This window comes from Pipistrellus hanaki (genome assembly GCF_964339955.1).
Source record: "Pipistrellus hanaki genome assembly, chromosome: 3".
NCBI classification, from domain to species: Eukaryota; Metazoa; Chordata; class Mammalia; order Chiroptera; family Vespertilionidae; genus Pipistrellus; species Pipistrellus hanaki.
In genome coordinates, this window is record NC_140505.1 from 154802165 (window position 1) to 154815211 (window position 13047).

A 13047-nucleotide genomic window follows, 5' to 3' on the forward strand; every position below is an offset into this window, starting at 1 on the left:
TAGATTGAAGAGGGTGCAAGCTCGGCTGAGAAATCAAGTACCTAGGTTGCTGAGCCCTGGTGTGGTCTGACCCCACCAATCTAATACCTGGTGTGTTCCTGCCACCTACAACACTACCACTCTACTGTCACATAACACAGAGGGGGATCGATGCACAGTATCATCATTCTACAACATTTCATCATACAGACATAGTAGCTGTAAATTATATTGAGAGCATATTAATAGGAAAACATAATACATAATTAGAAAATGATGAGTTTTGAGCATTATTATATTTGTTAAATCTAATTTAAATAATTGTAAGTTTATGTAACTTATTTTTTAATAACGGTTGTGTTTAACACAAGCTTACAAAATTCCTAAATATTTAACAACTAGAGGCCTGCTGCCCGAAATTCATCCATGGGGGCGGGGGGGGGGGGGGGGGAATAAACAGGTAATATGCAAATTGACCATCACTTTCCAGGTGTGTTTTTGTCTACCTGCCTACCACAATAGCATGAAATTGACCATGGTAAGAATATTTATACAATTAAATTCAGGAAATGCTATTAATCAGGGCTTATGTTGCTCTTCTTTAATTGTGAGAAGCATCTTTCTGCTGATCTGATACTGGAGATGTTAAGTGTAGACTGTGACAACCCTGCAGTAAGTTTCTATTAAGTTATTTAAAAATATAAATCATAGTACTTCGAGAGCTGATAATTCTGATGGAAAATTTTTTCCCAAAAACATTAACTTTATACAAATAACTTTAGTGTACGTCTGCATTTAATTTTAATTTATACAATGGAATTTTAGTGTTTCCTCTGACATTTTCTATATATTGTGGATGCTGTACTAACACCAGAAGTGGCATTTTGATTTGTATATAACTAAAATGTAAAACAAAGATGTATATAATTAAATTTTCATTTCTATGAGAATACTATTTTTTCTGTTGTATATAATAATCTTACATTTTAATTTCTGTTTCTAAGACTGTAGACATTTGCTTTGCAATGCAGCTGAAGTTTTACAAACCAGAGACTTTAAACTCTTTGAAGAAATCTAGTTAAGTATTTGATTTGCTTTATTGCAATGTACATGTATGTGTTTTTATCGTATAGTACTTGCTGATCAATTCTATTGCCTGTGAGCCAGAGAGTATAAGATCACAATCCGTTTTTATTAGCCTTTTATTTAATTCTGTGCAGATGCCACAGAGAGGGGCTCTGAGGATGGAAGGGGAAGCCAGTTTACCTCCATGAGGGGCCCCACTTCTTTCCTGTAGCTGCTGCAGCCAGACCACATGGCACCCCAGACTGTCCCTCCTTTGCTGCAATAGGTGCTGGGCCAGCTTCTTCTTCTTTTTTTTGCAAAATGTATTTTTATTTATTTATTTTAAAATATATTTTATTGATGTCAGAGAGAGAAAAAGAGAAACTTCAATGATGAGATAGAATCACTGATTAGTTGTATCCTGCACATCTCTCACTGGGGATCGAACCATGATCTCCTGGTTCATAGGTTGATGCTCAGCCACTGAGCCACACCAGCCAGGCTGGGCCAGCTACTTAGAGTGCAGGCTGACTGCCCTATAATAAATAGATCCCATGGGTGGTGGGGATAAGGTATTTTAATTTTCTTGTTTTTCTAGTTTTCTGTGTTTTATTTAATGATTGGTAATAGTTAAATAACTAAACAACAAAAAATGTTGTTACTATAAATTATGTTATCAGCACTTTTCCTGAATTTCTGTCTTTGTAACATTGCATTTGTTCCTTTCTATAGGGTATATCTGAACAGGTATATAAGACTGAAAAGGTGTAGTGTAGTAATTTGACATTGGTTTTATTAAAATAGCTATTTGCCCTTGATTTATTTTTAGTTGTGTCCTCATTTCTTTCAGAAATCTGGTCTATTTTAACTTGTACAAGTGACTTAATCTGTATGAGCCTCAGAGAAGCACTTTGGTGATAATGTGTGTTAAATTGCTCTGAGTGGACAAAAGGTGTCTTAGAAGGTAATATTGCTCTAATTATAAACCCTTTAAACATAATCAGAGACTAAATAACAAGAATTTAATCTAATTTCCTTTTGGGCCCCTTGGTTAGTCAAGAGGAGTGCTTTACACACTATGAGAGAGGCAGAAGGGATGGTGGGCCGACAGCAATGTACACACTTTTACAGTATTTTCCAGTAGCACAGAGCAGTCTTGAGTCAGATATGATGGAGCTGCAAAGGACATGTTGAATTTCAAAAAGTATTTACTGATTAGTTTGTCCTTTAAGTACCTCACTGATTTCAAGTAAATTAATACAAACTTTATTGTCTGTACTAACTATAATTGAGATGCCACTGAACTTAGAGGGAAGCTTAATGAACTCTCTGTGCTCAGAAATCTGGAATCCCTCTTAAAGGGTTCCCTTATATCTTCCCCTTTCTATTTCTTTTTGGAGTCCCAGCTGTGATCCTTATTCTCTTCTTCCCATTGTCATAGAGAACTTTGATACCATTTCATCTTAAACAAACAGGCAAGCAAATAAACAACATAGCTCAGATAAGAAGTTGGTGGGTGGAGCTGTACCTCTCACAAGGGTGAGTTTAGGGTGATTTGAGGGAGAAAAGGTCTGCTGTCTATAAAAATATATTAGAGTTACCCTTTGAGAGTAAGACACTGTCTCTAGAAAGGCCTTATTAATTATAGGTAAGGATTGATACATTGGCCTATTGTGACTGCCATCATTTCAGCAAGGACAGCTTCCCTATCCAACTCAGCTGTAAACTTAGAAAGTTAGATTTTGGTGATTGAACGTGGGTCTCCACTCCTGCCTTCCTCTCTGAACAACACCAGCTTCAGTATCTGCTCAAACTTCTCCTCAAACTCCTGCAGTCACTCAGCTACTGGGCCAGGCCAACCAGCAGTGTGGCCAGCATCTATGCAGACACCTGGGGCTCAGCCTCCCAGACCTCTGTGTCCCAATCCACTAATGTGCGGAGTGGTTGGGGGTCCAGGGGCCTGGCTGTGGGGATGGCTGGGGGTCTGTCGGATATAGGGCGGGGGGGGCGGCATCCAGAGCTAGAAGGAGACTATACAATACCTGAATGGACTACCTGGCCTCCTTTTTAGGGAAGGTGAGAAGCCTGGAGACTGATAATCAGAAAATGGAGATCAAAATTTGGGAACACCTGGACAGGAAGGTTAGAGACTGGGGGCATTATTTCAAGACCATCAAAGGCTCATATCTTTGCAAGTTCTGTGGACAATGCCTGCATCGTTCTACAGACTGACAAGGCCTGCCTTGCTGCTGATGACTTCAGGGTCAAGTATGAGACAGAATTAGTCATGCACCAATCTGTGGAGAGTGACATCAATGAGCTCCGAAAGGTCATTGATGACATCAATATCACTCGGTTGCAGCTGGAGACAGAGATCAAGGCTCTCAAGGAGGAGCTGATCTTCATGAAGACCCAGGAGGAGGAAGTAAGTGGTCTACAAAACCAGATTGCCAACTGTGGGTTTACTGTGAAGTTGGCTGCCCCCAAATCTCAGGGCCTCAGCAAGAACATGATGGACATCGGCTGGGCCCAGTATGATGAGCTGGCTTGGGAGAACCGAGAGTAGCTAGACAAGTACTAGTCCCAACAGACTGAGGAGAAACACACAGTGGTCACCTCACAGACTGCTGAGATAGGAGCTGCTGAGATAATACGGACCTGAGACATAAGCTCCAGTCCCTTGACTTGGACTCAATGAGAAATCTGAAGGCCAGCTTAGAAAACAGCCTGTGGGAGGTGGAGACCGGCCATGCCCTGCAGATGGAGCAGCAAAACGGGATCCTAATGCATCTGGAGTCAGAGCTGGGCCAGGAGTAGGAGGCCCTGATGAACATCAAGGTCACACTGGAGGCTGACAGTGCCACCTACCACATTGTAGCATGAGGTCTCTCCCTTTCTCCTCTCCTCCCTCACTTTCTTCCCTCTCTTCCCTTCTCTCCCCTCTCTTCCCTTCCCCTTACCTCTCCTCTCTCTTTTTCTATCTCAGCATATTGAGAGAGAGAGAGAGAGAGAGAGAGAGAGAGAGAGAGAGAGAGAGAGAGAGAGAAAGAGAGGTGAGAAAGAACCATTGATCAGTTGCCTTCCCTAAGTTCCCCCACTGGGATCAAACCCACAACCCAGGTATGTGCCTTGATGGGCAATGAACTGGCAACCTTTTGGTGCTCAGACTACTCTCAGCCAACTGATCCACTCCTGCGGGGCTACCTACCCTTCATGTGTTTTTATTAAATTAATGGCAGGCAAAGAGGAAAAGGCTGTAGTGTGTTCAGGTGTGTGTGTAGTCTGGATATTAAAGCTACCAAGGGTCAAAAAGTTTTGATGCTAGGATGAAAACATTACTCAGTCACTAATTTTCAAGTCACCAAAAAACGAAGTGTAATGGATGAAATGCATCCTGCCTTGGAATATTTGTCTTAATTCATTGAGTTGAAAACAGACAGACCTTCAATTAAAAAAAAAAAATAGTATAGTAGAGTCTCACAAATGCTGAGTCAGTATAAGAACAATATCTTTTATTTTACTTTTTTTTTTTTTTAGGTCCACGAAACTTAAAAATTTTTGGAGAGATGGGAATAAAATGGTGCATTTTGTATTTTAAGTTTTTTCGTCTGAATATATAAAATTCCAGGTCATCTCATTAACCACAATAATAAAAACTTACAAGGAGCCTCAAAGAGTTAACAGATTTTTCAAATATAGTACTCATCACCTAACTTATTTACATATTAAATTAGTAAATTTAAAGAAGAAAACCTTTCATTAAACAGGAAGATTGGGAGCCAGAGGCAGAGGCCTAAACATAAGAGGTTTGTTTGTTTTGTTTTGTTTTGTTTTAAATCTATTGACTTAGCAGGAACAGAACGAACACGCCCACAGCCCAGCCCAGGATATAATAATCCGACCCAAGTGATAAGCGTAGATGGGAGGAAACAGTAATTTGCTCAGTACCTCCCGTACTACCTGGAGAGTTTCAGGGGAAAAAAACAAACCAAAAAACAAAAAAAACCAACAACAACAACAAACTACAAGAAAAAAATGTTTTAAAAGCCAATTCAGCGTCCAGACCCACACCAAACACCGAACCTGGGACTTTTCCTAAGTGCGAGCAGACCGAGGGAGGGTGAAGGAAACAGCCAGCGGCGCCTCGGGACAACCCGGGCAGTGTGGACAGGAAGCCCACGGCCAGGGAGACCCTTCCTCCTGGTTTTCGGAAAGGGGCTCGGGACCTTCCTTTCCCCGGGATCCCCTCCACCCACGGCTGCAGCCTCAGACGCAGCGCCGCGTTGGGGACAGACGGGCCCGGGAAGGGGACGCGGACGGGGCGACGGGACGGAGCGCAGTGCGGGCGGGAGAGCGCGCCCCGCGCCCCCGGCGCCCGCGCTGCTGTTGTCCGGGGTGCTGAAACCGGGACCTGCCCGGGAGGCAGCGGCCACTTTTCTGTCCCCGGGAGCGGTGCGGGGATTGCCGGTCCAGCTAAACCCATCCTGGTCCCAGGTGCCGCCAGATGAGGTCCTCCCCAGCCCCTAGGGGAGGAAAGAAGGGGATGGGGTGAGCACAGCGGGCAGGGCAGGCGGGAACCCGCCTCTCCGGGCCGCCCAGCGGCGGGAGCCCCGCTCCACCTGCGTGCCCACTCAGGCCGCCCGGGGCCGCCGCGCCCTGGGGCAGACGGCGGGGGGAGCCCGGCGCGGACGGCGGGCGCCCGGGTGCGTGTGGGTGAGCGGCTCCAGTCCCGGGATGGGGGGTGTGGAGGGTGGTGGAGGCTGGAGCGCGCGGGGCATGCGCAGTGGTGCGGAGGAGGAGGTGGCGATGGCCCGGGGAGGCGGGGGGACCGCTGTTTATTTGCAGCTGGGCCAACTCGGAGGCGCAGGCGGCGGCGGCAGGTCCAGCGCCCGCCGCACCATGCCCGAGCCCACCTCCAGGCAGCCGCCGCGCGCCGCCGGGGCCCCGGCCGGGGAGGATGCCAGACGCCCGGCAGAGGCCAGGGCAGCAGCGGTGGCGGCGCGATGGTGGTGACCGGCTCTGCCCGAGGCGGCGGCGGCGGCGGCGGCGGCGGGGACCGCGCGCCCTCCCGGCGGCGGCGGCGGCGGGACTGCGGACTCGCGCCGGCCGGGGCGGCGGCGCTGCTGGCCGGGGCGAGCTGCCTGTGCTACGGCCGCTCCCTGCAGGGCGAGTTCGTGCACGACGACGTGTGGGCGATCGTGAACAACCCCGACCTGCGGCCCGGCACCCCGCTCCGCTGGGGCATCTTCGCCAACGACTTCTGGGGCAAGGGCATGGCTGAGAACACCAGCCACAAGTCCTACCGGCCGCTCTGCGTCCTCACCTTCAAGTGAGTCCCCGCCTCGCGCCCGCTGCGCGGTTTCAACCTCTCCACTTGCCCAGAAGTTGCGGGACTGGTTTGGTGGGCGTTTCTTTTTCTTGCTTTTGCCCTTCCCCATCCGTCTCCAGACTCTCCAGGCCACTCTGCTCTGTGGACTGCGGTCCCGCTTCTCTGGGCTCCCGGGCGGCTCGGGAGGGAGGCGCGGGCTGGGGAGTTGGGATGGAGTTTCTCAAAGACTCTGCGCTCCGGGCGGGTTAGTCTATGGGAACAAGACTGGGAGAGGGGCTGGGGGAGCTGTCTCCGCGCACCCCCTCCCCCCCTACTCCTGCTGGAACGTGGTCAAGTGAGACCACTGCGGGCCCAAGGAGTTCCGAATGGGTGGCTGTGGTGGTGATGCTTCCAAGTTGGGGATGTCTCAGAGGCATTAGGCAGCTTTGCCGATGGGGACTGTGATCAGTCGCTTAGGGGTCGCGTTCCCAGGAGATGAGGCAGGATCCCTGAATTGTAGGGCTGCCTGAGTTTTGGGAAGAAGCAGGGGAGCGGGCAGAGGAGAGGATCTTTCCACGACCCGCAGCCTTGGCTGCTCCCGGAACCCCTCTAGCCTGCGGAGAGAACCCTGATGCAGACTTGAAAAGGTGCAAAGCAAAGGAATGCAGAAGCGTGGGAGCCTCTGGGGATCTTGGCGTCCCAGTCGAAGTAGTTCTTCTTTTTTACAACCTCGGAGTCATGATTCAGCATTTCTGGTGTGAATAACGTGCAAAGGGACCCGAGGGAACGCCAGGGTTTTTTTTGTTTTGTTTTGTTTTGTTTTTTGTGGATATTTTCTTGAATTTAAAAGAGACCTAGCTTCAGATGGGGCGAAGGGCTGATGTGAGGGAAGTGCTATTTCATACATCACGAGCTTGACTCAACCGCTTCTAATTTGACTCAGCACTGAAGCTGGGGATGTGTCAGATAAAACTGTTGAAATAAAGGTTGGTTCTGTACCATTAGCGTTCTGAGCCTTTTCCAACGGGTGTAATCTGAACCCGTCTTTATGGAAAAGATTATTTGAGGATCCAATCTGCAGTTTGAAAAGCCTGCCCGGGCCTGGCGGCTAGGGTCTCCTGACAGGTGTCTCTGAAGACTTAGAAAAGGAAACCCTAGCAATTGGCAACAACCCATGGGCTTCTGGCTTAATTATTTCCATTGAAAGTTTAATGTTTTAAGGGGGGGAGTGGTTTGAGGAAATTGCACATTTGACTCTGAGGAGAATATCTTATAAACATTTGTCCTCTTGGAAAGTGGTTTTGGATTCCAGCTGAAAATCAAAAGCCCGTGAATTGTTGCCGATTACTATGGCTTCCTTTTCTAAGTCATCAGACACCTGTCAAGAGACCTCACCCTGGCCTCCAGCTAGAGCTGCTCAGTACTTTCAGTTTTCTCAATGTTTGTTTAAAATCTGCTAAGATGGCACAAATATAAATGTTTAACTTCCAGACTGACCTGGTTTTTAATCTGTGACACTGAGAGTTGATGGTTAATTTAAGGTGTGGAAGTGCTCAGCATGCGGTGTGCGGGGCTTACAACTGCCATGGAGACCATCGAGGTCCCTGGTCTGAGCATTTTCCATTTTAAAAAGGTCAGTGCCAAATGTTTCTGCCCAGTTGGTGGAGGGTGAGGAAGAGTGTTTTCACTTCTTGACTTTGTAAAAAAGGTCTTATTTATTTATTTATTTATTTATTTATTTATTTATTTATAATTTATTTTAATTCATGCAGGAGATGGCAGGGGTAGAAGAGTGGAGTGTAGGAATGGAGTAGAACATGAAGCAAGGCCTTTGAGGAAGAGGAAAGTTGGTAGGGATATGGCAGAACAGGGGCAAGGGAGAAGGAGTGTTGAGGGTGGGGTGGGCAGAGAGCATCTCTTGGAGTCACAGGTTATAAAAAGCAGCTTGGTGTCTAAGGTGCATTGCTCTTTGTGTAGGGAAACTCACTGGCTATGCAATGCATCCTTTTAAAAACAATTCTTTTGAGAAGATTGAGTTGCAAATCTGGGGTGCAAACAAACACTAGTTGGAAAAGGATGGGCACCTCTTCAGAAACAGAAAGTGAACTAAACTTTCTGTACTCATAGGTGTTGATTTAAATAAGACCTGGAGCCTGGCCAGTGTGGCTCAGGGGTTGGCTGTGGATCCAAGAACCCAGAGGTCACTGGTTCAATTTCCAGTCAGGGCACATGCCCAGGTTGTGGGCCTGATCCCCAGGAAGGGGTGTGCAGCAGGCTGCAGATCAATGATTCCCTCTCATTGATGTTTCTATCTCTATACTTCTCCCTTCCTCTCTTTCTAAAATCAATAATAATAGACTTAAATAAATAAATAAATAAATAAATAAATAAATAAGACCTGGATGTTTCCTTTTCAGTCATCTGAGGTGAGACTGATGCAATAGCCCAAAGCCAGGCATGTATAAAGGATGACATAAACCAGGCTAGACCCACACAGCTCTGAAGATTGTTGCAAGAAAGGGCACAAAAATCACACTTATTAAGCTATTCAGGGTGAACCAATCATTGGCCGTTATGATTTTTATTTTAGGTAGTTGGTAAAAACACCAAGTGGCCTTGTACATATGTTCAAACTACTTTAATTGTATCTAAGTTAGGCCTGTGTGGACAAAGATCTTTGAGAATTTAAAACCATTGTATGAATTTTATTTATTTATTTACTTATTTATTTCTTTTTATTGTGGTAAGAACACTTAATATGAAATCTACCACCTTAAGCTTTTAAGTGTACAACACAGCATTGTTAACTGTAGGCACAATGTTGTGCAGTAGATCGCTAACACTTAGACTTCTCTTGACTAATTGAAACTATGCACCTGTTGAACAGCAACTGCTGTCTCTCCCAACCCTACTTTTGGCAACCACTATTTTCCAAGCTGTTTCAGTAAGTTAGATTATTTTAGACACCGCTTAAGTGGACGTCTGCAAATGGGAGATTTTACTTAGCGTAATGTCCTCCAGGTTCATTTATGTTGTGACAGATGGCAGGATTTCCTTCTGCTTTTTAAAGGCTGAATAATCCATTGTATGCACACTCCACTTTTCTTTATCCACTCATTTGACATTGGACACTTCAGTTGTTTCCATATCTTGATTATTGTGAATAATGCTGCAATGAACATGGAAGTGCATATATCTCTTTAAGACCCTGACTTCAATACCTTTGGATATAGACTCAGAAGTAGGATCGCTGGGTCATATCATAATTGTATTTTTAATTTTTAAGGAACTTCTGTTTTCTATAGTGGCTGTACCATTTTGCATACCTACCAATAATGCACAGCAAGCATGTCAAACTCACGGGGGCCGCATGCCAAATTTATTTGGCCCATGTTAGCTTTTGACTTTAACTTGCTTGGTGTATAGGGTTCCAATTTCTCCCCATCTTTGCTAACACTTTTTCCCTCCACCCTAACAGCTGTGAGGTGATATCTCATTGTGGTTCTGATTTGCATAATTAAATTTTGATAATTAGTGATGTTTAGCATTTTTTCATATATCTGTTGGCCATTTGTATGTGTTCTTTGGAGAAATATCTATGTCCACCCATTTTTAAATCAGATTATTTGTTTTTTGTTCTTGCTTTGAATTATAAGAGTTTCTTATATATTAATAACATAACAGATATATGGCTTACAAATATTTTTTCTCTTATCCCCTAGGTTGCCTTTTCATTCTGTGGGTTGTTTCTTGTGGTATGCAGAGGCTTTTTTTGTTTGGTGTAGTCTCATTTGTCTAATTTTGCTTTGATTGCTGGTGTTTTTGATGGCATATATAAAAAACCATTGCCAAATCTAATATTTTGAAGTTTTCCCCTACGTCTTTCTTCCAGGAGTTTCACAATTCCAGGGCTTACATTTAAATTTTTAATACATTTTGAGTTGATTTTTATGTGTGGTGTAAGATATGGGTCCAATTTTATTCTTTTCCATAAAGACATTCAGTTTTCCCAGTTCGTTTTTTTTTTTAATGAATGCATTATTATTTTTAAAAAATATATTTTATTAATTTTTTACAGAGAGGAAGAGAGAGGGATAGAGAGTTAGAAACATCAATGAGAGAGAATCATTGATCAGCTGCCTCTTGCACACCCCCTACTGGGGATGTGCCTGCAACCAAGGTACATGCCCTTGACTGGAATGGAACCTCGGACCTTTCAGTCCACAGGCCGATGCTCTATCCACTGAGACAAACCGGTTTCAGCTCCCAGTTCAGTTTTTAAAAAGACATTCTCCATTGTGTATTCTTGGCACCCTTGTTGAAGATCATTTGACCCTATAGGCATGGGTTGATTATTGGGCTCTCTGTTCTTTTCCTTTGGTCTATGTGTCTGTTTTTATGCAAGTAGCACACTGTTTTAATTATTGTAGCTTTGAAGTATATTTTGAAATCAGGAAGTGTGATGCCTCCAGCATTGTTCTCCTTTGTATATTCAGTATCTTTGTGGTTCAGTATGAAGTTCATAATTTTTTTTTTCAATTTTTGTAAAAAAAGCTATTGGGATTTTGATAAGGATTACATTGAATCTCTAGATGGCTTTGGGTAGTATGGGCATTTTAACAATATTAAGTCTTCCCATCCATGAAAATGTGATGTCTTTCTATCTATTTATGTATTCTTTAATTTTTTTCATCAATGATTTGTGGTTTTAAGTGTACAGGTTTTTCACTTCTCTGGCTAAGTTTACTTTTATGTATATGTTATTCTTTTTGATACTATAGTAAATGGAATTGTTTTCTTTTTTAAAGTATGTTTTTATTGTTTTTGGAGATAGAGAAAGGAAGAGGAGGAGACAGAGAGAAAAACATCTATGTGAAAGCTAAACATTGATTGGTTGCCTCCTGCATGTCCCCTACTAGATATCGAATATAGAATCTGCAACCTGGGCATGTATCCTGACCAGGAAGCAAACCAGCAACCTTTGGGTGCCCAGGACAATGTCCAACCAAATGAACCACACCAGCCGGGGTGAAGCTGATTTTTTTAAATTTGAATTTGTATCCTGCAACTGAATTCCTGTATTATTTCTAATTACTTTTTGGTGAGGCTTTAGAATTTTCTCCATATAAGATTATACCATCTGCAAACAGACATAAATTTACTTCCTCCTTCCTGACTTAGGTGCTTTCCTTTCTTTTTTTTCTTGCCCATTGCTCTGGTTAGGACTAGTAGTACTATGATAAATAGAAGTGACACAGTGGCATTCTTTTCTTTTTTAATTTCTTTATTGATTAAGGTATCACATATTTGTTCTCAACTCCCCATTCCAATCCCCCACCCTTCCCCACTCATGCCCCTATCTCCCTATTGTCCTTGATCACTGGTTAGGCTCATATGTATGCACACAAATCCTTTGGTTGATCTCTCCCTTTTATCCCCACCCTCCCTTTGAGGTCCAGCAGTCTGACCCATGGCTCCTTATCAAGTGAGGGACAGAGTGGGCATTCTTGCCTTGTTCTTGATCTTAGAGGAAAAGCTTTCAGTGTTCCACTAATGAGTATGATAAGCTGTGAGCTTTTCTAAATGTTCTTTATTATGTTGAGGTAAATTCTTTAAAAACTTAGTTGTTGAAAGTTTTTTTGTCATGAAAGGGTGTTGAATTTTGTCTTTTATTCTGCACCTACATATGATGAGCATGTGATTTTTGTTTGTTAATGTGGTGTATCACCTTACTTGATTTGTGTATGATGAACCCATCTTGGTGAACTAGTGACATGGTTCACATGTTTTTAATATAGTGTAGGTACAACTCCTCTGGCAGTTATGATATTTCCTCCCACTCTATAGATTGTCTTTTCATCCTCTTCACAGGGTCTTTCCTAGTGCAAAATTCAAAACTTTTTTTTTTTAATTAAAAGTACTATATTTTCTTTGATTCAATAAGTCAATGTTACACATATGGAAAGCTGGAAATTCCCATAAGAATAAACAATAAATAAAGAGGCATAATGCTTGTCATTACAAAGATGCTTGCTTGTATATAAAGATACTATTGGCAGTTTTTTTTCAAAAAAGAAATGGGCTGAATTTGAAATGAAGAAATTAGTTTATCAGAGTATCTTTTTTTTTTTTTTTTTTTTTTTTTTTTACCAGTCTGCAGGGCAGGGCACAATGGAAAACATAGGCAGCTTATCAAGATGTGGTGGCTTTGTTTTAGCTAAACTGGAACTAGATTCCTTTCCTGTATTGTACTGGGTTAGAGATTTAGAAAGTGAAAGTGAAATGGCCATGTTTCCATTCAGAAGGTTGGTGTAGGTTTCAGTGCTACTGCAGCCTTAGACACTCTGGATAGGTCCACAGCTCCTCCAGAATGCTCCAGATCTCCTTTACTGGGAATCCTGGTGCAGGTGAGTGTGCATCTGGGGGGAAGGGTATTAATCTGTTTGCAAGCCATTTGCATCATTAAAGTTAGAGTCTCAGAGGTTGAGAGAAGTGGAAGTATATTCCAGCTTATGTTCACGGGTTCCAGCTCACCCTCCCTTTCCCTTACTTCTAGTGCATCCATCCTCCCTTCCCAAATGCCTGCTGGCTTTCCATTTCTCTTATAGACACAGAAGCAGCCGCCTTTCAGAGGCCATCGAACCAGCTTCCACATTGTAAAAGGTCAAATTTCTATAGTAAATCCCTTCTGCTCT

The 13047-nt window shown here is 43.7% G+C and overlaps 1 protein-coding gene and 1 pseudogene across 3 annotated transcripts in view; both read left to right on the forward strand.

Moving 5' to 3' along the window:
* The first annotated feature begins 567 nt into the window (after positions 1-567).
* On the forward strand, positions 568-3861 carry LOC311619742 (keratin, type I cytoskeletal 18-like; annotated as a pseudogene). The gene is made up of 3 exons: positions 568-651; positions 1777-1791; positions 3042-3861. The product of its transcript is annotated as a keratin, type I cytoskeletal 18-like (transcript).
* Positions 3862-5843: 1982 nt separating this feature from the next.
* The window catches only part of TMTC1 (transmembrane O-mannosyltransferase targeting cadherins 1), a 226122-nt gene continuing 218918 nt past the window's right edge, over positions 5844-13047 (forward strand). Inside the window, exon 1 of one of the 2 annotated variants that reach the window (XM_084877142.1) lies at positions 5844-6373. In XM_084877142.1, coding sequence (XP_084733268.1) covers positions 6048-6373 — 326 coding nt within the window. In that variant the 5' untranslated portion in view covers positions 5844-6047. The remainder of the gene's footprint in view (positions 6374-13047) is intronic. The other variant, XM_084877143.1, reaches the window with a different exon arrangement.